The 24,227-nt window shown below is 45.7% G+C and overlaps 1 protein-coding gene and 1 pseudogene across 1 annotated transcript; both read left to right on the plus strand.

Moving 5' to 3' along the window:
* The first annotated feature begins 4,716 nt into the window (after positions 1-4,716).
* Positions 4,717-5,693, plus strand: LOC136360899 (E3 ubiquitin-protein ligase RNF113A-like). Its single transcript, XM_066318497.1, is given in 2 exon segments — positions 4,717-5,152; positions 5,155-5,693. Coding segments are annotated over 2 exon segments (975 nt in total).
* A 14,649-nt stretch (positions 5,694-20,342) lies between these two features.
* Positions 20,343-22,163, plus strand: LOC136361514 (peptidyl-prolyl cis-trans isomerase-like 4 pseudogene; annotated as a pseudogene).
* The last annotated feature ends 2,064 nt before the right edge of the window (positions 22,164-24,227 follow it).

Here is a 24,227-nt window from a genome sequence, read left to right on the forward strand (position 1 = left end):
GTTATCTTGCTTGCTTGATTCTGGAAAGTAACAGAACTTCTCTCCCAGAAGAGAGCCATTATTTGCACTTGTGCTTTGGTTCCCCATTCCTGTGAATTTGTGAAGATATTACTGACTTTGACAGCATTTGTTTGTGGAGGGGTTCTCAGTAGGACTGGGGAATAACTTGTCCCCTCTTCTCCAGGTAAGGATGAGAGTGAGACTCAAGAAAGAGTATAAATATTTCACTTCTCTGTTTCTGGGAGGGGACCAGGCCTCTCTTGCATGTTTGGAGGGAATGATTGGGGGCTACATGTTATTATTGTTCCTAAGCAACTCACTTGCTGTGGGGAACCCTGCTATGCCAGTGCACAGAGTTTGCATTATACAGCGTCAATTTTGTCCTGGCAGTTTCTTGTTTTTCTTTCTTTACTCTACTGAAAGAGGGGCTTTTTGGTGTTTTGTTTGTTGGGTTTTTTTAATACACTCAGTGAAGCACACAGTGAAAGGTGCATGATAATAGAGGCTCCAAGATAGCCGTGCACTCCTAATAACCTGTGTTCACATTTAAAAGCCTTAGCCCCTGAGTGTTTCTATGAAAGCAGCATAGTGCAGGCCTATTTATTACCTGCCAATTCCATTTCTTAGAGTGGAGTTGCCTCTGAGCCAGAGTATTTTCTGCACAAACATGTTCCTGCGGATGGGTGGATGGGTGGGTAGGCAGAGTAAAAGGGTGAGTGTGATGGGAGGACAGTGCCTACTAGATATTGCTGTAGAAAATATCTTGGCTATTCATTCCTCAAGGCAGATGGTGCTTGTTGGTTACCTTCAATAACAGAAGCTGTACCTGTTAGTGAGGGTGTGAAGAAACATCTCTGCAGTGAGGGGCTGAGAAAAGGCAAACTGGAGTATTCCAGCAAAGTCCTGATGCAGAAAGATTAATGTGTGAAGGTTAAAGGGCTGGGGCAGGGTGAACAACACAGAGCTGTTACCTTGAATTATGGGCACTGGTCTGCTGCGTGCCCATGAGAAGAGAAGTTATGCCTATCCTGTAGGAGGGGATTTTCAGAGCCCAGAGGCATAGTGCCATAATGCCAGGGAATATTGTTCTGCTGCAGCCACTCTAGCCATGTGTGTGTTCAAGCCAAGCTGACTTGTCCAGCCCAGCTTTTTCTGCCCTTTTGATCCAGCATCTGCTTAAACTGCTCCTGAGCAAACAGCTTAGGACAGAGCTCTCATCTGTGTGCTTGTGCTCCTTCCTCTGCAACCATCCAAAGTGCTTTGTGCCTCGTCCCTGAGCAGCTCAGCATAGATCCCTGGCAGATCCACTGTCACCATGGATGTTACTAGGCATCATGATGTGAATGTTGAGGAATCTGGTGCAAGTAACTTGGTTTGCAAGCTGCAGGTTGAGCTCTGGGTGGGAGCCAGAGACAAGAGGAAATGAACTACCAACACTTTGTTCAACACAGGGCAAGAAAATGTGTGGTGCCAGCCAGGTAGATGAACACTGGGAGAGACAGTAGGAGCAGAAGAGTCAAGAGGAAGACTTGCATGTTGCTTGGACTGTGAGAGGATAAAAGCCCAGGAGTGCTTTTTTTGTTGTTACTCCTCAGAGGCACCAGCTTGAGCTGCTTCTGCATTACTGTACTGTGAAGAAATAGCTTTATGGAATGAGAGACAACTGAGACTATCAGAGAACTAATGGAACTGGAAACAAAGGGAAATCTCAGCTTGAACTGTCATCAAATCCACTGAAATCTAGTTGAATAAGGCTCCCTAACACCCATTTAATGTTAAGAAGGACATAATTTATTCAGGCACCTTGTTACGTGAAGGATAACTACTCAGTCTGTGTGCACACATGATTTTACAAGTGTGTTGCTTGTATACAGTCACTACATGCATATTACAATTTGTCCATTAACACAAAACCCTCCCCAAGTTCCCAAGCTCAGTCCTTGTTTTGGCTGACTTTTTCTAGGTGCTTCAAAAAGTAGCCCAGAGGCCTCTTGAAGTTTCCCACCTTCTGAGCCAGAACTCCAAGGCTGAGGTGCTGTCATTTATGCACAAAAAGTTCAAAGGGTTTTGTTAAGTCCGGAAGTCCTAGGGCAGGTGCAGACATCAGGGCCAGCTTTAGGTTACAGAATGCATATTCCTTTTCAGGAGTCCAAATCAAAGGTCCTTCCAGGCCTCCTTTAAAAGCTCATGATTTGACCAGAAGTCTGTAATTCAGGACCCACGATCTGCATCATCCAGCCATACCTACGAATACTGTTAAATCTGGGGCAGTCACAGGTTGGAATACGTGGCAGATGGCTTCTTTTCTGTCCATTCCCAACCTCCACTGTCCTGATAGTTTTTCAAATCCTGGGTAGGTAACCTGCTGCCTCATGATTTAGCTTTTTCCTGAGATACTTTGTAACCTCCTTGGCCTAGGAAATTTAGAGCACTGACGGTCAATTCCATACACCCACCTTTCCTTAGTTTCAGAGGTGTCATCAACATAGTGCAGGACCAACCCTTCTGGGTTGTCTTCTTTCCAGTCTTCTAATTTTTTTGCCAGTTGGTTCCAAAAAATCATTGGACTGTTTTTAAATCCATGCAGTAACACAGTCCAGGTAAGCTGTGTCTTCTGAGCAGTTTGGGGGTTTTCCCATTCAAAGGAAAAATGCCCTGACTTTGCTTATCAAGAGGTATGCAAAAGAAGACATCCTTCAAATCTATCACTTTAAACCACTAGTGATATTCCACAAGGGCTGTTAACAGGGTCTAAGAACTGGCTACAACAGCATGGATGTCCTCGACTATTTGATTGATTGTACCGACTTGTACTTATCTTTCCCATGCTTTTTAACAGGCAAAATAGGAGTGTTATATTCTGATTCAGATTCTAGCAATAATCCAAATTCCCTGCAATTCTCTATTAGGCTGTCAATTTCCCTTCTAGCTTCTAATTTTAAAGGATCTGATTTCTGACTTACCAGTCTTGATGCAGTTTTTAGGGTAACATTTACAGGCTGAGCTTGTTGGGAATAGCCAGTTCCACCTGCTCGAACCAGGGATGTTCCTGCATTTGCTACTGCTTCTGGGTATTCCTGCAGAGTTATCTGCTTCTGGTGTTCCCTGCAACATAAAATCCTTGCCTTGATTGCTTTAGTATCAAGTACCAATAATTGTATTTCTCCATCTTTAAATGCAGACTGAGCCTCTAATTTACTTAACTGGTCTCTTCCTAAAAGAGGAACAAGACACTCAGGCATATATAAAAATCTGTGTGTTATCCACTCTTTTCGGAATTTAAAGGCAATGGGGCTAAAGAATGTTGATTTTTTTTCCACTTTTCCTGTTGAACCAACAACATTTACAGTTTCTCAGCTTAATTTTCCCTGGTTTGTATTTAATACCAAGTAAGTAGGCCAAGTGCCTATTAAAAAGTCAATTTTCTTCTTCCCTGCCTCTATTGTAACCAGAGATTCAGCTGGGGATTCTACCCCTGGTTCCCTTCATTCCTGATGTAGGGGTAGGTCTGCTAGTTCCACCTCTATCTGCCTCTGGGGACATTCCCATTTCCAGTGCCCAAACTATCTACAATATGCATATTGATTCAGCTTCAGTCCCCATAGGCCTGGGAGACTTGAACCCCTTTACTGACAGACAGAGTGCCCACGTGACACAGAAGAAAGGGGTGAGTGAATATATGCTAGATATCGAACTATCAGACCTTAGTAAATGCCCCTCTTCCCCTGCAATGGAAGAAAGCATCCAAAATTCCAGGGAAAGAAGAAACCCCACAATGGCTGGCAATGTGGTAAGAAAAAGCTTTTAGGCTTTTTTTTTTTGTGTGTGTTTCAAGGAAAATAAAAAAAAAAAAAAAACAAAACCCAAAACAAAACAAGAAAAAAACCCAAAAAAACCCCTAAAAAACCAAATGCTTGATGCAGCAGTTTTAACAAAAGCAGATGCAAACCTGGTGAATCTCTCATGTTGGTCTCCTCTTCACAGCAGGTGAAGCAGGTGGATTTGGTGTCCTTTCTCTTCCTGGTTCGACCATTCTGAGGGTAGGGGCTGAGATGGAGTGGCCTTCTTGCTGGTCATTCTCTCTATCTCAGACCAAAACCGAATCATACAGATGACTTTAAAGAAAGCCACCAGATGATCACTGCCACAGCCTCTTCAAGGCCAGGCAAAGGGAAAGACCTCACCAAATAAGACTGTTCTCTTGAGTATCTTAGTTTACAATGTAAGATGTGATCAAAAGTGTGTATTCCATCACCATTTTCATAAGCTGTTAAAACCAGATGAGGCAGTATTCTTTGTCTCTTCCATGACTCACCCGTGATAACTCCCTCTGGGGACTATCTTCTGCTAATGGGCCATTAAGCCTCACTTCATGACTCATAAAATTACATCATTCCATTGTGAAATGCTCCACCCAGGGAGAGGAACCAAACATTTCTACCTGGACAGAATCCGAGTTTTGGCACACCATGGGCAGCCTCCCCTGCTGGGCTCCCAGAGGACAAGAGCTACGTAACCAGCACTGGACCTTCAGAGGGAGACCCGACCCTTCTACAGGATCACTGCTTCAACCAGAACCACATCTCATTTCAACAGCACTGCAGCCACCATTTAATTGGGCTGCTACCATCACCCTGAACAACAAGGTGTGAGGTTGTATCCTAACTGTCAGTTTAAGCCAGTGTTTTCTGCCTTTATTTTAATCAGCAGCGTGTGATGGCAGAGGAGAGCAATGTCTGCAGTTTTGTGTTCAAGAAGCGGGTCCAAGCTGCAGGCAGCGGCTGGCGAAAACGACCCAGCAGTGAGCAGGAGTGGGAGAGCAGCGGGGAGGAGGGCAGCACCGTGGTGTGGAAGAAGCCACAGCGGGACACCCCCAACCCCATGATCCAGAAAACCAGGTGCTGCACGAGGGAGAGGCTGGAGTATGTGCCGAGCAGCAGTGAGGATGAGCATCCTGCCAAGGAGATCAGAATCACCTACAAATCAACCAGGTCAGCAAAACCTGTTGGCCCAAAAGACATGGGAGCCACAGCAATGTATGAATTGGACACAGAGAAGGAGAAGGATGCCCAGACAATCTTTGAGTGTAGCCAGAAAATCCAGGAGGAGCTGAGAGGAAAGGAAGATGATAAAATTTACTGTGGCATTAACAATAACAGAAGTATATGAAGTCCAAGGACACATCGATGGGAAATGCCTGTTCAGGAATGGTCAAGAAAGGCCCCATCCGTGCTCTGGAGCACCTGCGGGCCATGGTGCGCTGGGACTACCAGCCCGACATCTGCAAGGACTACAAAGAGACAGGGTTCTGTGGCTTTGGGGACAGCTGCAAATTCCTGCATGACCGCTCCGACTACAAGCATGGCTGGCAGATCGAACAGGAGCTGGATGAAGGCTGCTATGGCACCCACGACAATGAAAACTATGAGGTGAGCAGTGATGAGGAGGACATGCCTTTCAAACGCTTCATCTGCAGAGGTTCCTTCAAGAACCCTGTGGTCACCAAGTGTCGGCACTACTTCTGTGAGAGCTGCGCCCTCCAGCACTATCGCAGATCCCACCGCTGCTATGTCTGTGACAAGCAAACCAGTGGAGTCTTCAACCCTGCAAAAGACCTCATGGCAAAATTGGGAAAACACAAAGGGGAGGAAGAAGAGAAGCAACAGTCAGACTGTGAAGAGGAGACACAGTAAGTAGCAGAATACATTTTGTACATAACTGAATAAAGCATTTGTAGGAGGAAAAGAGATTAAAAAAAAAAAAAAAAAAAAGGAGGGAGTGTGGAGTGGGCTTATACCCCCCACAAAAGTCTTGGGTGTTCTCATGTTTTTCAATTACATTCAACATGACCTAGCAAGCTGACAGTTTGTCAGATGCAGAATGTTGTCAACAATGCTAAGACAATCTACCCATCACCCTACTGGAACCCCAAGACTCAAGCATTTGAGAAACATCAATAGCAGAAGGATGCGTGGTTTTAATTGAGATGGTTTTGAGTTGATCACTTTCTTGTTTTTAGTGTTGAATTGTAATTTGTAAATACATTTGGGATAGGAAGGCTTAAGGATTTTATTTATTTAAGGACATGGGTCATAAACCAAAACTAAGACAAACTGTTTCTTCAGGTAATTGTTTTTCTACCTGTTCTTAAGTTGAATTGTTTCTTTTTTGTAGTGTTGATTTATAATTTGTAACTTGTAAGTAATGAGTGTGCAGCATAGTAGCCTGAAAGATTCTGTCACTGGTGATCTCATTTGACAGATCCTGGATGTGAATGTTACAACTCCAATGATAGGTGGGATACATCACTGACTGGGGGAGCTGGGCTTGTGGAGTTGGGTGGAAAGCCTTTTTCAAACTGGGCTTATTATCTGTGTCATCATGCTGTCTTTGTTATCGTTTCTGTCAAGGGCCCTGCAGAGGATGGCAAAGAACACTTTGCCCTTTTTAAGCAGAGGAGGGGAGAACTGTCACAGCCACAGAGGCCTGTGAGCTGTACAGATAAATCTGCCATAGCAGACCTTAACTTGATCAGCCTAGATGCTAGAGAGCAGAAGTAAATGAGCGCCTGGGTTAAGATAATGATAGGTTGAATTTGAACTCAAACAGGGACCCCAACTAATCTCATTCAAGCTTCATGCAGGCAGGTAATTGACTTGGGCAGGGTTAAGACCTTGACCAATCAGACATGGAAGCACAGAGATTGTGAAACCTCTGTAAAAGAGAGCAACCCTCAATAAACCTTGGCTGTTTGTCACATGATCTCGGTGTGTCCAGTTGTGTGCCTGTCTCCAAAACTATGACTGGTATTCAACATTTCCTATTAAATTGTAGTTCTGACTTGGAGTCTCCCACTGCTTTGCTTTCAGACTAACATAATACCATCATCCAGAGTCCACAGTCACTGGGCAGCCCTGTTTCACAGTGAGGACCTGGAGAACCCTTCCTGGCACTTTGGAAAATCCTACACAGAGTGTCCACCCATTGGTTAGGTCTCTAGTTCATCCAGAAAAGGGGCCCTTCATTGATAGGCCCAAATTGACAAGTCCAAGTGACTTGTTTACCTTTTTTGTGCAGAAAACATCTGATTCTGATGGCAGTTTCCTGACCAGCTGCAGCCAGGGATTGGCCAGAGCCCAGGCCGTAACTAGTGAGGGTTTGCTTAAAATATTCTACTAACAAGCCTCTATGGATATCTGTTGGGAGGATTTCTTCATATAATTTTCACAAGATTGTACAAACATCTCTACAACATTTTGCATTAAGAACAACTACTATAAATGTTTAAATAATCTATTTTTAACTAAAGAACTATGGTGGTATTAATAGCATCATGCTCAAGATTCATCTTGTATGTCAGGTCAGTCTTAGGCCCACTGTTGAAACTATCATAGCACATCAGAGTTGCAGTCCAGTTAGGCAGTGGTAACAGTGCTGTTGAAGTGGTGCTTGAAAGCAATAGTCCTGTGGAAAGTTCTGGCCCTTCTCTGGATGTGTCCAGTGGTGGTGGTTTCACTCCCCAGACTTTGAGATTATATACTCTAAAATTCAGGGAGGAATGTTCAGTGACTCCCCCAGGCTGGGGAGTTTCACAATGGAATGAAATAATCCCATGAGTCATAGTATATTTTTGGAGTCCCTTATGGTTGTTCCAGCTGCCTTTTCTGCTGGAGCCATTGAGTTCGTGATGGCCCATAAACAAAGACGCCCCCCCCCCTCAGTGTGGCTGCTTCCCCAGAGGGAGTTATTTCAGGGGAGTCATGGCAAAGATAAATAAACACTGCTCCACCCATCTTAACAGTTCATCACAAGGTGATGTAGACAGTGGTAGATTACACACATTGGTTACACCCCACATCCAGGACACCTTCCTAAAACCCAGTTCACAGGCATGGCCTGATGATCTTGACATCCACAGATTGGGAGTTGCCTGCAGATACACAGGAGATAAGCAACCATTACAATACAGACACACACAGAATCATGAGGTTGGAAAAGACATCCAAGACCATCAAACCCAACCCAACACCTCAACTAAACCATTGCATAGAGTGTGGAAGGGGCTGACACCTGGTCTGTGAGCCAGAGGAGTGAGTTACCTAAGAATTTGATAAGATTCGTGTTTATCCCTGAAAGGAGTTTTCGCAAGGTCATTAATATGGAAACTGAGAAGAGGAAGAGAAGAAGAAGATAAACAAAAGAAACCTGCAGCTGGAAGAAGTATTTTTAGAAAAGCTTTGTAAATGCTAGCTGAAAACAGTGCTGGAGATTGCTTTGTACCAATGAACACTGTGTTGATTTATTGTACCCAATGAATGAAATAGAAACTATGTTAAGGAATATATAAAAAGACAGCATGTGCCCATAATAAAGAAGAAACCTTCTGAAACTTCACTGTGTCACTCTGTGTGTTGTGGCTGTCTCAAAAGCCACACAGAGTGCCATATCCAGTCTTTCTTTAAACACATCCAGGGATGGTGACTCCACCACCTCCCAGGGCAGACCATTCCGATACTTTATCACTCTTCCTGTAAAACCTTTTTCCTAAAATCCAACATATATTTCCCTTGACATAGCTTAAGACTCTGTCCTCTCGTTCTGTCAGTTTTGCCTGGAGAAAGAGACCAGCTCCAACCTGACTACAGCCATCTTTCAGGAAGTTGTAGAGAGTGATAAGGTCACCCCTGAGTCTCCTTTTCTCCAGGCTAAACAACCCTGGCTCCCTCAGTCATTCCTCACAGGGCTTGTGTTCCCAGCCCCTCACCAGCCTTGTTGTCTCCTCTGGATGCGCTTGAGTGTCTCAATATCCTTCCTGAACTGAGGGCCCAGAACTGGACATAGCACTTAAGGTGCCAAGTACAAGGGAAGAATGAGCTCCCTGCTCCTGCTGGCCATACTACTCTTGATACATACTAGGATGTTGTTGGCCTTCTCGGTCAACTAAATTACTAAGTTGTAATTGCCTGGGTGAACTGTCAATTTTGCAGCTATGGTTTTGTTTGGGTTGAAGTCCCCCCTTGTGCCTTTTTGAATGGTTTGTTATGGAATAGCCAGAACTGACAGGTCTGAGTTGTGAAGCCAGTTCTGCAGCTCTTGCCTTGTGGGGTTCAGTCCCTTGTGTGCTGTTTTGTGGAAGCATTGAGTTGAAGCCTCAGGTGTAGGTAAAAGAGAAAATCAAAAAGGAATTGCAGGTTTGAGTGCTGCAGGTTGTTATGGAAATTAATCTACAAATGCCAGAGGTTTATGTCCAAAAAGGAGACAGAGGAGTCCTCTTACTTTATTCAAATTAAGGGAGAGGCATTTCTCATGGGGTCTCTCAAATTTCTGGAGGATGCAGCCTCCTATTTATCCTAATTTCCTGTCCGTGTTTCCCTCTTTCTTTCCCCATTGGCTGAGGTACTTGAGAGTTACAGACTTCCTGGAGTGCCTAATAACTAAAATTCCCCTTTAATGTCTAACCCTCATTTTAATTTTGAATTCTTTAGAAATTTATGGGCTTTCCCCCTTGTTTCTTTCATCTTTTAATATCCAATTTTATTTACCAGCAAACCTACAGTAAAAGCAAATATTTTCTTTTCCATTCATCAGTTGGTGGAATCCTTCCCATTGTTTCTTTTGTCTCTCAGTTCTAGTTTTATCTACCAGCAGACCCACAGCTTGTTTGTAAATACGATTGTCTCATTCCTCTCAATCCCTCCTATTTTATTTGTTAATAATTGTCTTTACAAACTTTAGTTATTATTAACTTAACTTTCTGTTCCTGGGTATTTTTTGATTTTGCAATTATTTGCACTGACAACAATTTCTGTCTTTGTGTAGCCATCTCTGGATCAGTAAATATGGCTACTACCTGCATCCCTTTGATCATATGTCATATAAGTTGTACTGAGCAAGAGATCATGCATGGTCAAAAGATTGGAGTTGCCACAGCACACAAGAAAAAAACATTTGTTTAACCCATAGTCCACCAGGTAACCACAAAAACATGTCCCATTCCCATCCTTTCCGTGTTTGAACCTGTACCTGAGCTAACTTTCTTGTTCCTTTTGTTATTAGTTTCATCCACTTTTCCATTTTATCTATTTGTACACAGCAGTTTGAGACATTGTCCTGGTTTGGAATAAATTAGGGGAGAACCTTTAAAAGGAGTCCCCTAAAAACAAACCTCCACCACCCCTTCCCCCCGCAGCCCTGGGTTCAGGAAGGAAAATGCCTTGGAGGAAAAGTGGAAAAAAATGGTTTATTGACAAATGAAAAAAACCCACTCCCCAACACCAAGGAAAAGGGAAAAAAAACAATGCTTAAGTTACTGTGAGGGGGAGGACACAGAGCTTCTTCTGCGGGCCCTGGAGATTCTCTGACTTCTTAGGTCAGGTCAGGTCCGGAGCCGGTCCAAAATCTTCGAGGGAGTGAGAGGAAGGGAAAAGAAAAGGAAGGAAAGGAAAAAAGTAAACAGAAGCAGGGAAAGCCAGCGGCAGGAGCGGCAGCAGGCAGGCAGAGAGAGAGAGAAGCAGTGGCCAAGCAGCAGCAGCAGCAGCCAGCAGCGAGCGAAAGCAGCTGAGCCCAAGAGCGAGAAGCAAAGCGGCAGGCCCCTCCCCAAAGGGGGGCAGCTGTTAGACATAACAATGTAGTCCAAGATATGGGATAGGAGACAACATCAACTCAGAACATTCCACCCCTTATCCCATATCGTGGACACACAATAAAAACTTTCATCTCACTTACTCAGACCTTTAACACTTACACGTTTCTGTCCGTCTTACTTGCTCAGACCTTTGACACTTATACGTTCCCTTCTGTTTCATGTCTAACTGATCTAATGTGCAGACAATGGTAGTTACATTCAGCACATATGAATCTTACCACACATCCAGATCTCCCTGAGGTACATATCATATTGTTCCATCTTTCTGCATTATCCACCATGTACAACCCGGTCCTTGAGCAGAGACAACTCCACGGATGGGTTTGCCTGTACTCGAGTCAGGGTTGATCCATGCTGTCTTTCCCAACAAACGTCTAACATGGGCCACTGGGACTTTATCGCCATCTACTGTATTAAGGTGCTGGGACTGAGCAGGACCCGCTCGGTTGGTGGAACCTCGAGTGTTAACTAACCAGGTGGCTTTTGCTAAATGCTGCTCCCAGTTTTTTAAGGACCCCCCACCCAGTGCTTTCAGGGTGGTTTTTAACAACCCTTTGTACCTCTCCACTTTACCTGCAGCTGGTGCATGGTAGGGGATATGATATACCCATTCAATGCCATGTTCCCTAGCCCAGGTTTTAATAAGATTATTTTTAAAATGAGTCCCATTGTCTGACTCAGTTATCTCGGGAGTGCCGTGCCTCCAAAGGACCTGCTTTTCAAGGCCCAGGATGGTGTTGCGGGCTGTAGCATGAGACACAGGATAGGTTTCCAACCATCCTGTGGTGGCTTCTACCATGGTCAGCACATGACGCTTGCCTTGGCGGGTTTGAGGCAGTGTGATGTAATCAATCTGCCAGGCCTCCCCATACTTGTACTTAGACCACCGCCCTCCATACCAGAGAGGCTTCATCCGCTTGGCTTGCCTAATGGCAGCGCATGTCTCACAGTCACTGATAGCTTGAGAAATGCTGTCCATGGTTAAATCCACCCCTCAGTCTCGTGCCCCCTTATAGGTGGCATCTCTGCCTTGGTGACCTGAGGCATCATGGGCCCATCGGGCTAGGAATAACTCTCCCTTGTGCTCCCAGTCAAGGTCTATCTTCAACTGCCTATCTTTGCAGCTTGATCTACCCGCTGATTATTTTGCTGCTCCTCATTAGCTCTACTCTTGGGGACATGGGCATCTACATGGCGAATCTTCACAGGTAGGTTTTCTAACCAGGCAGTGATATCTTTCCACTCTTCAGCAGCCCAAATTGGTTTTCCTCTATGCTGCCAGTTCGCCTCTTTCCATTTCTTCAGCCATCCCCACAGAGCATTGGCTACCATCCAAGAATCAGTGTACAGATAGAGCCTTGGCCACCTCTCTTTGCAATATCTAGGGCCAGTTGAATGGCTTTGAGTTCAGCAAATTGACTGGATCCACCCTCTCCTTCAACGACCCCTACGACCTGTCGTGTGGGGCTCCATACAGCTGCCTTCCACCTCCGACCCATCCCTATGACACGGCAGGAACCGTCGGTGAATAAAGCGTAACATATTTCCTCTGCTGGCAACTGGTCGTATGGCGGAGCTTCCTCAACCCGGGTCACTGGTTCTTGTTCTTCGTCTGCAACACTGAAACTTTCACCTTTGGGCCAGTTTGTAATTACTTCCAAAATTCCAGGGCAATTCAATTTCCCAACTTGGGTGTGTTGTGTAATGAGGGCAATCCACTTGCTCCAGGTAGCACTGGTGGCATGGTGGGTGGAGGGAACCTTTCCTCCAAACATCCACCCTAGCACTGGTAGTCAGGGTACCAGGAGGAGTTGTGTTTCAGTGCCTATGACCTTTGAGGCAGCCCAGACTCCTTCATAGGCTGCTAAAATTTCCTTCTCTGTGGGAGTGTAGCTGGCTTCAGACCCTCTGTAACTTCGACTCCAGAATCCCAGTGGTCGGCCTCGAGTCTCCCCAGGCACCTTCTGCCAAAGGCTCCAGGACAGACCATTGCTCCCGGCTGCAGAGTAAAGCACATTCTTCATGTCTGGTCCCGTCCTGACTGGGCCAAGGGCTACCACGTGAGCAATCTCCTGTTTGATCTGGGTAAAGGTGTGTTGCTGCTCAGGGCCCCACTAGAAAGTGTTTTCCTTGTGAGTTACCAGGTAGAGAGAGCTCACAATCTGGCTGTACTCTGGAATGTGCATTCTCCAAAAGCCTATGGTGCCTAGGAAAGCTTGTGTCTCTTTCTTGTTGGTTGGTGGAGACATCGCTGTGATCTTGTTGATGACATCAGTGGGAATCTGACACCATCCATCTTCCCACTTAATTCCCAGGAACTGGATTTCTCGAGCAGGTCACTTAACTTTTCTCTTCTTGATAGCAAAACCAGCTTTCAGGAGAATCTGGATGATCTTCTCTCCTTTTTCAAACACTTCAGCTGCAATGTTCCCCCACACAATGATGTCATTGATGTACTGCAAATGTTCTGGACCCTCACCCTTTTCCAATACAGTTTGAATCAGTCCATGACAAATCGTAGGACTGTGCTTCCACCCCTGGGGCAGTCAGTTCCAAGTGTACCGCACACCCCTCCAGGTGAAAGCAAACTGAGGCCTGCATTCTGCAGCCAGAGGAATGGAGAAAAAGGCATTTGCGATGTCAATAGTGGCATACCACCTTGCTGCCTTGGACTCCAGCTCATACTGGAGTCCCAGCATATCCGGCACAGCAGCGCTCAGCAGTGGAGTCACTTCATTCAATGCCTGGTAGTCCACAGTCAGTCTCCGTTCTCTGTCAGACTTGCGCACAGGCCAGATGGGGCTGTTGAAGGGTGAGTGGGTTTTGCTGACCACCCCTTGGCTCTCCAGCTCACGGATCATCTTGCGGTTGGGGATCACTGCATCTCAAGTTGTTCTGTACTGTTGTCGATGCACTGTGGAAGTGGCAATTGGCACTTGTTGGTCTTCCACCTTCAGAAGTCCTACAGCAGATGGGTTATCTGATAGTCGAGGCAAGGTGTTCAATTGCTTAACACCCTCTGTCTCTACAGCTGCTATCCCAAAGACCCTTTGGGTCTTTGAAATACCCATTTTGGAGGAAGTCTATGCCCAAAATGTGTGGTGCCTCTGGGCCAGTCACAATAGGGTGCCTCTTCCACTCATTTCCAGTCAGACTAACATCAGCTTCCACTAAAGTAAAATCCTGTGATCCCTCTGTCACACCAGCAATAGAAACAGATTCTTCTCCCACTTGTCTTGATGGGAGCAATGTGCACTGTGCACCAGTGTCAACCAAGGCCTCATATTGTTGTGGTTCTAATGTGCCAGGCCAATGAACCCACACTGTCCAAAACACACGATTTTCCCTAACCTCTACCTGGCTAGAGGCAGGGCTCCTGTAAGCGTGATTATCCTTCTTTCCCTGGGTGCATGTCCCAGAGGTTCCCTCCAGCGGATCGGCCATATCATCATCACCACCATACCTAACATCCCGGCTGCAGACAACTGGTGCTGCTCTCTGTTCAGTAGGACTTCCTCTTTGAATCCTACCTTCTTCCAATTTACGCACCCATTGCACCAGAGCTGCCATGGGTTTTCCATCCCATCTCCTCATGTCCTCCCCAGCTTCACGCAAGTAGACCCACAACTTGGTTCGCGGGGTGCGCCTTCTCTCCCCAACAGAGGTACACCCGCATTGAACTAATTTGAATGGCTGAAATTTGGAGGAAGTCCTCCCTAATCTCTTCCCTGAGCTTTTTATGATATTCCTCTAATTTATCTTCCAATTTCTGCAGTCGTGTTTCCACAGCTGCAATCCTGGCGTGAGTTGGGCCATGTACTGCATCAGCATATGCTCGAAGCTTCCTTGCCATATCGAGCACGATTTCATATGTCTCCTCCTGCTTCATTATTGCTAGAGCAGAAGCGTATTCAGATGGTCCAAGTCGTACAAGTTTTCGCCACATCACGGGTGTACATGGTACCAAATCTGGGTTCTTAGTGTTTAGGTCATCTGAGAAGATAATCTCTGCCACTGCCATTTCTCTCAAGCATTGAATCCCTTGTTCTATGGTCTTCCACTGGGTCTGTTGCATGTAGAGATCGTCTGCACACAGGTATCTTTGTGCCACACTTCCCAGGACTCGTTCCCAGAGACTGCAAGGGGTAGCTACCCTCATCATTCCTTGGTCAATAACGGGATCATGTGACAGGGAGCCCAAATGCCTTGCTTCAGTGCCAGCCAGAATTGTAGCCTCACCTGGAGCATCCCAAAGATGGACTAACCAACTAATTATAGACTCATCTGGTCATTGAGTGTAATCCTTTCTTAGGCCTTGAAGGTCCTTCAGGGATCAATAGTGGCTCCTGATCTTGTGCCAGCTGGTTGGACATTTGATCTTAGGCTAGTTGGTCCGGCTTCCAATTGGGTGTCAGCTGGTTCGACTTCTGATTTTATGTCAATTTTTCCAGCTTCTGATTGGGTGTCCTCGGGAGGCTTTGAGGGCCCTTCACCTTCCTCATCATCATCATCCTCCACTGGCCGATCAGTCTTTCGTGCTCTCTTTGCCCCAGCAGCTACCCTGTCTGGTTTAGCTGTTGGCCTGGAGCCCGGGATATTAGCTGCAGCCTGAGTGACTGGGGTGGTAACTAGCTTATCTCCCTGTTCCCTTTCCTTTATCTGCTGTCCTCCAGTATCTAGCAGAGTACGGTAAACATATGCCAGGGCCCAGCTCACTGCAATAATCCTTTTCTCCTTAGTATTACCACAGCACTTCTCTTTCAAATACTTTGCCACCTCAGCTGGGTTCTGAATTTGTTCAGACGGGAAGTCCCAGACTATAGGATCAGAAAATTCCTTTAAAATTTGGTCTATATCTTCCCACTTCCCACTCCACTCAAGATTTCTCTTAGTTGGCTTGCCCCTAAATCAGAAGTCTCATTAGCCCCTTTGGAAATCTCAGCTTTCATTTTATATAAACTGCAGACAGAATAGAGAAAACTTACTAAATTAAATGCCAGAAAGATGGTCTCTTTAACACTCAAGGGAAACTGAACATTTTCTAATAGAGATGTAAACAATTCAAAGGAGAAGAGGGAAAACAGAGGCTGAAAAAACTCTTCCCCTGCTTCTCCCCTAACAAATTGAATGCACAACCATAACAACGAACTATACACCCCTGGAATAGATTCAGGCATCTTAACAACCCTCCTATAAAATATCACAAGCAAGCCCAGCCCAATGAATATTCTGGTTAGTGCCCCACAGCCCCAAAAACTATGTATCAGGAGCAATACCAGAGATATTTCTAGGTAAGGAAATAACCCTAGGTACCACAAAGGTATTAATACCTCAAAAAACCCTGGGGACCAGAAATATTGGCAGGCTTTCACCCTGAATGACATTATGAGTCCAGAAAAGACCATCCCAATACACCCACAAAACAATTAGAACCACCAATATTATTATTAAGGTTTTTTCCACTTTCTCTGTCCCTTTCCTGGCCAACGCACCAAGAAATGTCCTGGTTTGGAATAAATTAGGGGAGAACCTTTAAAAGGAGTCCCCTAAAAACAAACCTCCACTACCCCTTCCCCCCGCAGCCCTGGGTTCAGGAAGGAAAATGCCTTGGAGGAAAAGTGGAAAAAAATGGTTTATTGACAAATGAAAAAAAACCCACTCCCCAACACCAAGGAAAAGGGAAAAAAACCAATGCTCAAGTTACTGTGAGGGGGAGGACACAGAGCTTTTCTGTGGGCCCTGGAGATTCTCTGACTTCTTAGGTCAGGTCAGGTCCAGAGCCGGTCCAAAATCTTTGGGGGAGTGAGAGGAAGGGAAAAGAAAAGGAAGGAAAGGAAAAAAATAAACAGAAGCGGCGAAAGCCAGCGGCAGGAGCGGCAGCAGGCAGGCAGAGAGAGAGAGAAGCAGCGGCCAAGCAGCAGCAGCAGCAGCCAGCAGCGAGCGAAAGCAGCTGAGCCCAAGAGCGAGAAGCAAAGCGGCAGGCCCCTCCCCAAAGGGGGGCAGCTGTTAGACATAACAATGTAGTCCAAGATATGGGATAGGAGACAGCGTCAACTCAGAACAACATTTAATTTCCCACACGCTCTTCTTTCTTCTGCTAATAAATAACGTAATACCATCCAATGTTGGAATATTCCATTTCTCATCTGAGTAAATTGGTCAGCAAGAAGGTCAAGAGCTTTAGCTGTCGGGTTCATTATTTCTTCAAAGACAGCTTGTAACCTAATTATCTGACTTAAACTAGAAATGGATTCTCTGGCACCTGATATTAATTCATTAGAATTCCATGGGGCTGGTCCATAGTGTTATTTGATTCGTTCAGGTGGCCATTCATCCTTACCCCACTTTTGGGTGCTCTCTCCCACCAGGGATGTATCAATTGACTATGTTTCTCTAATTAGGTTTCTCTAAATTATGATTTATCTTTCTAATTTTGATTTTCTAAATCATATACTTTGATTCCTAACTGATTTCTCTGAACTTGTCGCAACAGAAAGAACAACGGTCTAATATACCCCACATAGCATATCCCTGTTTGGGGGATAGTTTGGGGGTAATCTGCGGTGAGCATATTTGCCACAAATTCAGTAATGCCCTTTTAAAGCCCAGGTCCTGTTTGTAAAGGGACCTTCCTAATTTCCATCATCAATTGGTGGGTCAAAATACAGGTTGCTTCCCTGTCCTGGTGGTCCCCCAACAATAGTTGCCCTGCCATAAGAATCACAGTATTTTTATCTCCAAGCTCCTGCATGAGGTTTCCACTGGCAGTTACATCCCAGATCTGTTTTGTTAGATCTGGACCAGAACCTATTAAAAAGGGTTCCATTCCGGTGTTGCCACTTCCACTGATAGTCACAGACAACATGTGTCTTGTTTGTGGAGTTATCTCAGGGGCAGCTTATGAAAAATAAGGGGTGAAAAAGCTTATCCTTCCCCACTGCTTTACAGCCTTCAAAATCCTTTTGGTAATTATGGAAGGAACACCTTACCTAGCTACCATTAGTGAGCTTAACATGCATTTGATTCCATCTGCCTTGATATCTGGAACAAACATAAGGAGGGCAATTGGGTGTCCAACAATCTAACCCAAAGATAAAGTCCAGTCCCAAAAAGTTTTTCCCACGTGTATGCTTCCTGTTCTATTTAGACAATAAATGCCTTTTTCAGAAGAATGAAGCCACAATGGACTTCCTTATTCATCCCAAAATCCTGTTCCATTATGACCCTCACTCAGGGTGCTAACCCACCATTTAGGTTTGAGTGGGCTAGCCATCCATGGCCAGTTTTCAGATCCCTCTGGTCCTCTGCAGACCCAACAACTGCTAAGGTTAAAGGTTTTTGCTACTTCTAAGGTCAAAAAATTATTCTCCCACTTTTGGCCCCAACCTGACTGACAGTATAAAGGTAAGATTATTAAGAGAAACATTTGAATGGTGTAATCTAACCTCCTAACCTAATTTTCACTTTGGCATTGTCTTCTGCACCACCTGCATGGTGAGTGAAGGCACAGAAACAGCTTAGCATAAAGAAAACAGTGACAGCGAGGATTGGCTCCCAGCGACTGGAGATCTGGGAGGAGGGATGTCCACACAAACCACTTCAGCAGGCAGTCTGTGGGTAGGCACACGAGGCTTCCCCCAATGTCAACGCACTGGCTGCTGCTCCGGTCCATTCCTGCTCCTCCCATCCTTCTCTTCCAGCTGAGATGTCCAAATCTCTGGGGCCTCAGAGACCTTGACAGAAGTGTGTGGTGGGTACCCCCATGTTCTGCTGTCTCGATGGCTGTTTCTGTGGTTAGTGACACTTGGAAAGGTCCACGCCACTTAGCCACCAGTGGTCCTTCTTTCCACTCCTTAGCTAGGACCCAATCTCCTTGTTGGATGTTGTGAACAGCAAAGTCCAAAGGCAGGGTCTGTGCAGCAGAGCTTCCTGTTGAAGAGATTTCACAAGACAGTATCCTGGCCACATATTGTTTTAAATAGACATCACTTATCTCTACCCCCCACTAGGCTGAAAATTTTAAGGGTAAAGGAATTCCAAACATCAATTCAAAAGGAAATAATTTAATATCTCCCCTGGGTCAGGGTCTTATTAATGCTAAAGCCAGTGGCAAGAGCCATACCCACGGCATCTTAGTTTCTATCACCAGCTTCAGAAGGTGTTTCTTTATTTCTCCATTCATCCTCTCAACCCAGTTCAAACTCTGGGGGTGTCAAGGGGTATGGAGGTTCCATTGTATCCCTAAAGCCATCATAACTTCTTGTAGAAATTTTAATATAAAATGAGTTCCCCTATGTGAATCTATTGCTTCCACAATCCCATATCTTGCAATTATTTGTTCCAAAAATACTTTAATAACTGATCCTACAGTTGCTGAAACAGCTGGAAATGCTTCTGGCCACCAGTAAACTGACAAACTATTACCAGAAGATATTTAATCCTTGCCACTTGGGGCATTTCAGTAAAACCGATCCCCCAAATTGGGTGAGGCACCTTCAACTCCGCTCCCTGCTGCCACCCCACGTGGTGGAAATATCCCAGACAAGAGCCCCCAAATTGTTAGCAAAATTAATCCACAAATGCCAGAGGTTTATGTCCAAAATGGAGACAGAGGAGTCCTCTTACTTTATTCAAATTAAGGGAGAGGCCATGGGGCATTTCTCATGGGGTCTCTCAAATTTCTGGAGGATGCAGCCTCCTATTTATCCTAATTTCCTGTCTGCATTTCCCTCTTTCTTTCCCCATTGGCTGAGGTACTTGAGAGTTACAGACTTCCCCGAGTGCCTAATAACTAAAATTCCCCTTTAATGTCTAACTCTCATTTAAATTTTGAATTCTTTAGGAATTTGTGGGCTTTCCCCCTTGTTTCTTTCATCTTTCAATATCCAATTTTATTTACCAGCAAACCTACAGTAAAAGCAAATATTTTCTTTTCCATTCATCAGTCGGTGGAATCCTTCCCATTGTTTCTTTTGTCTCTCAGTTCTAGTTTTATCTACCAGCAGACCCACAGCTTGTTTGTAAAGAGGAGTCTTTCATTCCTCTCAAGGTTATAGCATGAGTTTTTTTCTTAGGAGCATGTGTGCCTGCATGTGTATAGGAATAGGTTGTATGTGTTTAGTCTCACTGGCATATAAAACAGGAACGCCTGTTACATAAAAGTTCTTTTGTTGAAAGCGTGTTTGTCTTATGTTGCAATGCAAGAGGTAACCACAAGTGGGCACTCTCTTACCATCTGTTAAAACCAGGTAGGGCAGTGTTCTGTATCTCTTCCATCACCCATTCCCCACCCAGGGAGAGCGATATCTTCTGTTAATGGCCCATCACTGCCTGACTGATAAAATGGCATCATCCCACTGGGAGATGCTCCACCAAGGGGGAGGAGTCAAGCATTTCTACCTGGATATAATCTGGGATTTGGAACTCCACAGCAGCCTTTTCCACTGGATTCTCAGAGGAAGACTGGTTCCATCTACACCACCACTGTACCTTCAGAGGAGAACAACATCCTTCTACAGGATCACTGCTTCAATAGAACCACATCTGGCACCCCCAGAGGACTGCAGCCACCATTTATTCAGACTGCTACCAACACCCAGCCTGACAGGCTGTCAGGTTGTATTCTGTCTCTGTCAGTGGGGATTTTTTTGTACTAATACATTTGATTTTAATTTTCCTAGTAAAAACCTGTTACTGCCATTTGCCTGAGAGCATGGCAGTGCTGCTGGAGACCACGGTGGGTGACCTCGTCATTGACCTGTACACAGAGGAGCGGCCCCGTACTTGTCTGAATTTCCTGAAGCTCTGCAAAGTCAAGTACTACAACTACTGTCTTATTTATAATGTTCAGAGGGATTTCATGATTCAAACTGGTGACCCCGTGGGAACTGGCCATGGAGGGGAATCCATATTTTGTCAACTGTATGGTGATCAAGCCAGATATTTTGAGGCAGAAAAGGTGCCCAGAATCGAGCATAAGAAGAAGGGAACTGTGTCAATGGTGAACAATGGCAGTGATCAGCATGGATCTCAGTTCCTCATTACCACAGGGGAAAACCTGGATTACCTTGATGGTGTACATACAGTATTTGGAGAAGTGACAGAAGGCATGGATGTATTGATGACAATTAACAAAACCTTTGTAGATAAGGATTTTATCCCATATCAAGATATCAGGATAAATCACACAGTCATTTTGGATGATCCCTTTGATGATCCACCTGGTTTGTGTGTTCCTGATCGCTCACCAGAACCTACAAAGGAGCAGCTCGACAGTGGCAGAATAGGAGCAGATGAAGAAATAGATGACATGAAAGGACGGTCTGCAGACGAAATAGAAGAAGTTCAGGCAGAAAAAGAAGCAAAAACTCATTCTGTTCTTCTGGAAATGGTGGGAGACTTACCACATGCAGACATCAAGCCACCAGAAAATGTGCTGTTTGTTTGTAAACTGAATCCTGTGACCACAGCTGAAAACCTGGAGATAATATTTTCCCGCTTTGGTCCCATTCAAAGTTGCGAAGTGATCCGAGACTGGAAGACTGGTGAATCTCTTTGTTATGCTTTCATTGAATTTGAGAAGGAGGAAGACTGTGAGAAGGCCTACTTCAAAATGAACAATGTGCTGATAGATGACAGACGGATCCATGTGGATTTTAGCCAGTCTGTTGCAAAGATTAAATGGAAGGGAAAAGGTGGGCGGTATACAAAGAAAGATTTCAAGGACTATAAGAAGGAACATAGGTGCGGGCAGCGTGTGATGGCAGGGTCAGCCCTCAGCAGTCTGGGGGTGCCTGAGGTCAATGTTGAGAGCAAGGAGAAGGAGGAGGAGCCCGGCCCAGCCATGGTGGTGGAGCAGAGGCAGGAGCAGCAGCTGCGGCGGTGCCAGGAGCTGCAAATGAAGCGTTACGAGGTCTGCAAGCTGAACAGACAGGAGGTGGTGGAGGAGGACAAAAGGCTGAAATTGCCCCCAAACTGGGAAGCTAAAGAAGCTTGGCTGGAGAGGGAGCAGCAGGTGCAGGAGAAGAAGAAGGAATGTGCAGCCAGGGGTGAGGATTATGAGAGGGTGAAACTGCTGGAGATCAGTGCCGAGGACGCTGAGAGGTGGGAGAGGAAGAAGAGGAAGAAAAGTCCCGACGCGGGGTTCTCAGATTATGCGGCAGCGCAGCTGCGGCAGTACCAGAGGCTGACCAGGCAGATTAAACCTGACCTGGAGCAGTACGAGAAGCTCAAGGAGCAGTACGGGGAAGCCCTGTACCCCACCTCGGACAGCCTCCTGCATGACACCCATGTGCCCTCCAAAGAAGGGGTGGACAGGATGGTGTTAGACCTGGAGAAACAGATGGAGAAGAGGAAGAAGTACAGCCGGAGGCGGCCCTACAATGATGATGCTGTCATTGACTACATCAGTGAGAGGAATGCCAAGTTTAACCAGAAGGGTGAGAGATTCTATGGGAAATACACGACCGAGATCAAACAGAACCTGGAGAGGGGCACAGCCGTGTGAGCTTGCCTGGCACAGATCACACAGAACTCAGAGATGGGCATGGCTGTGTGAGCTCAGTCCTGGCTCCTCTCCAGTTTTCAATTTTAAATTGTATCAGTAGATTGTAGCTGTTGCTCTCTCAGCTCTGTGTATACTGCAGATGACTTGCATAACTCAGGTATAAATAGCTTTGCCTGCAGGAGTACCCACGTTCTGCTGTTCATACTTTAAATAAACTCTTTGATCTAATTTTTTGTAATGGCTTTTCCTCAGGACAGCTGTCTTCCTGGGTTGGTAGATGGTGTCAGCAAACAGAATAGTTCTCCTGTCATCCAGGAGGAAGCAGTCAGAGAACTGCTGAGATGTTTGGATATTCATAAATCCATGGGCCCAGTTGGGATCTATCCCAGGCGGATGAGGCAGCTGCCAGATGAGCTTGCGAAGCCTCTCTCCATCATTTACCAACAGTCCTGGCTCACTGGTGAGGTTCCAGATGACTGGAAGTTGGCCAGTATGATGCTCATTTACAGACAGTAAGCGAAAGGAAGATCCTGGTAATTATAGGCCAGTTAGGCTGACTTCAGTACCTGGTAAGGTAGTGGAACAGCTTGTACTGTCATCACACAGAATTTAAAGGACAGCCAGGGCATCAGACCCAGCCAGCATGGGTTTAAGAGGAGTAGTTTTGTTTGATCAACCTGATATACTTTTATGACCAAGTGACCTGCCTGGTGGAAACAGGACATGCTGTGGATGTTGTCTGTTGGGACTTTGGCAAGGCCTTTGACACTGTCTCCCACAGCACACTCCTGGAAAAGCTGCAGCCTGAGGCTTGGACAGGAGCACTCTTTGCTGGGTTAGGAACTGGCTGGATGGCTGGGCCCAGAGAGTGGCGGTGAAGGATGCTGCATCCAGCTGGGGACAGTCACCAGTGGTGTCCTCAGGAGTATGTGCTGGGGTCTGCTCTGGTCAATATCTTTATTGATAACATGGATGAGGGTACTGAGTCATTCATTAGTAAAGTTGCAGATGACACTAAGCTGAGAGCATGTATCAATCTGCTGGAAGGTAGGAGGGTTCTGTAAAGAGACCTGTAATGGTTGGATGGATGAGCCCAGTCCAACAGGATGAAGTTTAGTAAGTCCGGGTGCTGAGTCTTGCATTTTGGCCCAAATAATCTGCAACATTATAGGCTGGGGTCAGGGTGGCTGGACACTGCCCGGGCAGAAAGGGACCTGTGGGATACAGCAGTTGAACATGAGCCAGCAGTGTACCCAGGAGGCCAAGAGCACCAAGGGCACCTGACCTGGATCAGGAATGGTGTGGCCAGAAGGAGCAGGGAGGTCATTCTGCCCCTGTACTAGGCAGTAGTGAGGCCACACCTTGAGTGCTATGTCCAGTTCTGGGCCCTCAGTTCAGGAAGGATGTTGAGACACTCAAGTGCATCTAGAGGAGACAACAAGGTTGGTGAGGGGCTGGGAACACAAACCCTGTGAGGAATGACTGTGGGAGCCAGGGTTGTTTAGCCTGGAGAAAAGGAGACTCAGGGATGACCTTATCACTCTACAACTCCCTGAAAGGTGGCTGTGCTCGGGTGGGGGTTGGTCTCTTTCTCCAGGTAGCAACTGACAGAACGACAGGACACAGTCGCAAGCTGTGTTAAGGGCTGGATATTAGGAGAAAGGTTTTACAGGGAGGGTGATAAAGTATTGAAATGGTCTGCCTGGGGAGGTGGTAAAGTCACCTGGATGACTGAAAGACTGGATGTGGCAGTCAGTGCCATGATCTGGTTGAGGTATTAGGGCATGGGTTGGACTTGATAATCTTGTAGGTCTCTTCCAACCTAGACATTCTGTAAATTCTGTGAACCCTGTGAATTCTGTGAATAAACCCTTGAAATTTCGTCTGAAAGAAAAGGTAAAACCAAAGACAGTTGCCAGGTATGACCTTGTGCTGGATGAGGATGTAGAAGAGTGTCACACAAGTCAGTCGCACATGGCTAAAAAACAGAAGAAAAAGAACCACCACTCTGAAGATGATGAGAAGAATACCAAAAAATTGAAGTATTCTGATGGAAAGATGAAGAAGGCTGTAGGG

The sequence above is a fragment of the Sylvia atricapilla genome, chromosome 5 (genome assembly GCF_009819655.1).
Source record: "Sylvia atricapilla isolate bSylAtr1 chromosome 5, bSylAtr1.pri, whole genome shotgun sequence".
NCBI lineage: Eukaryota > Metazoa > Chordata > Aves > Passeriformes > Sylviidae > Sylvia > Sylvia atricapilla.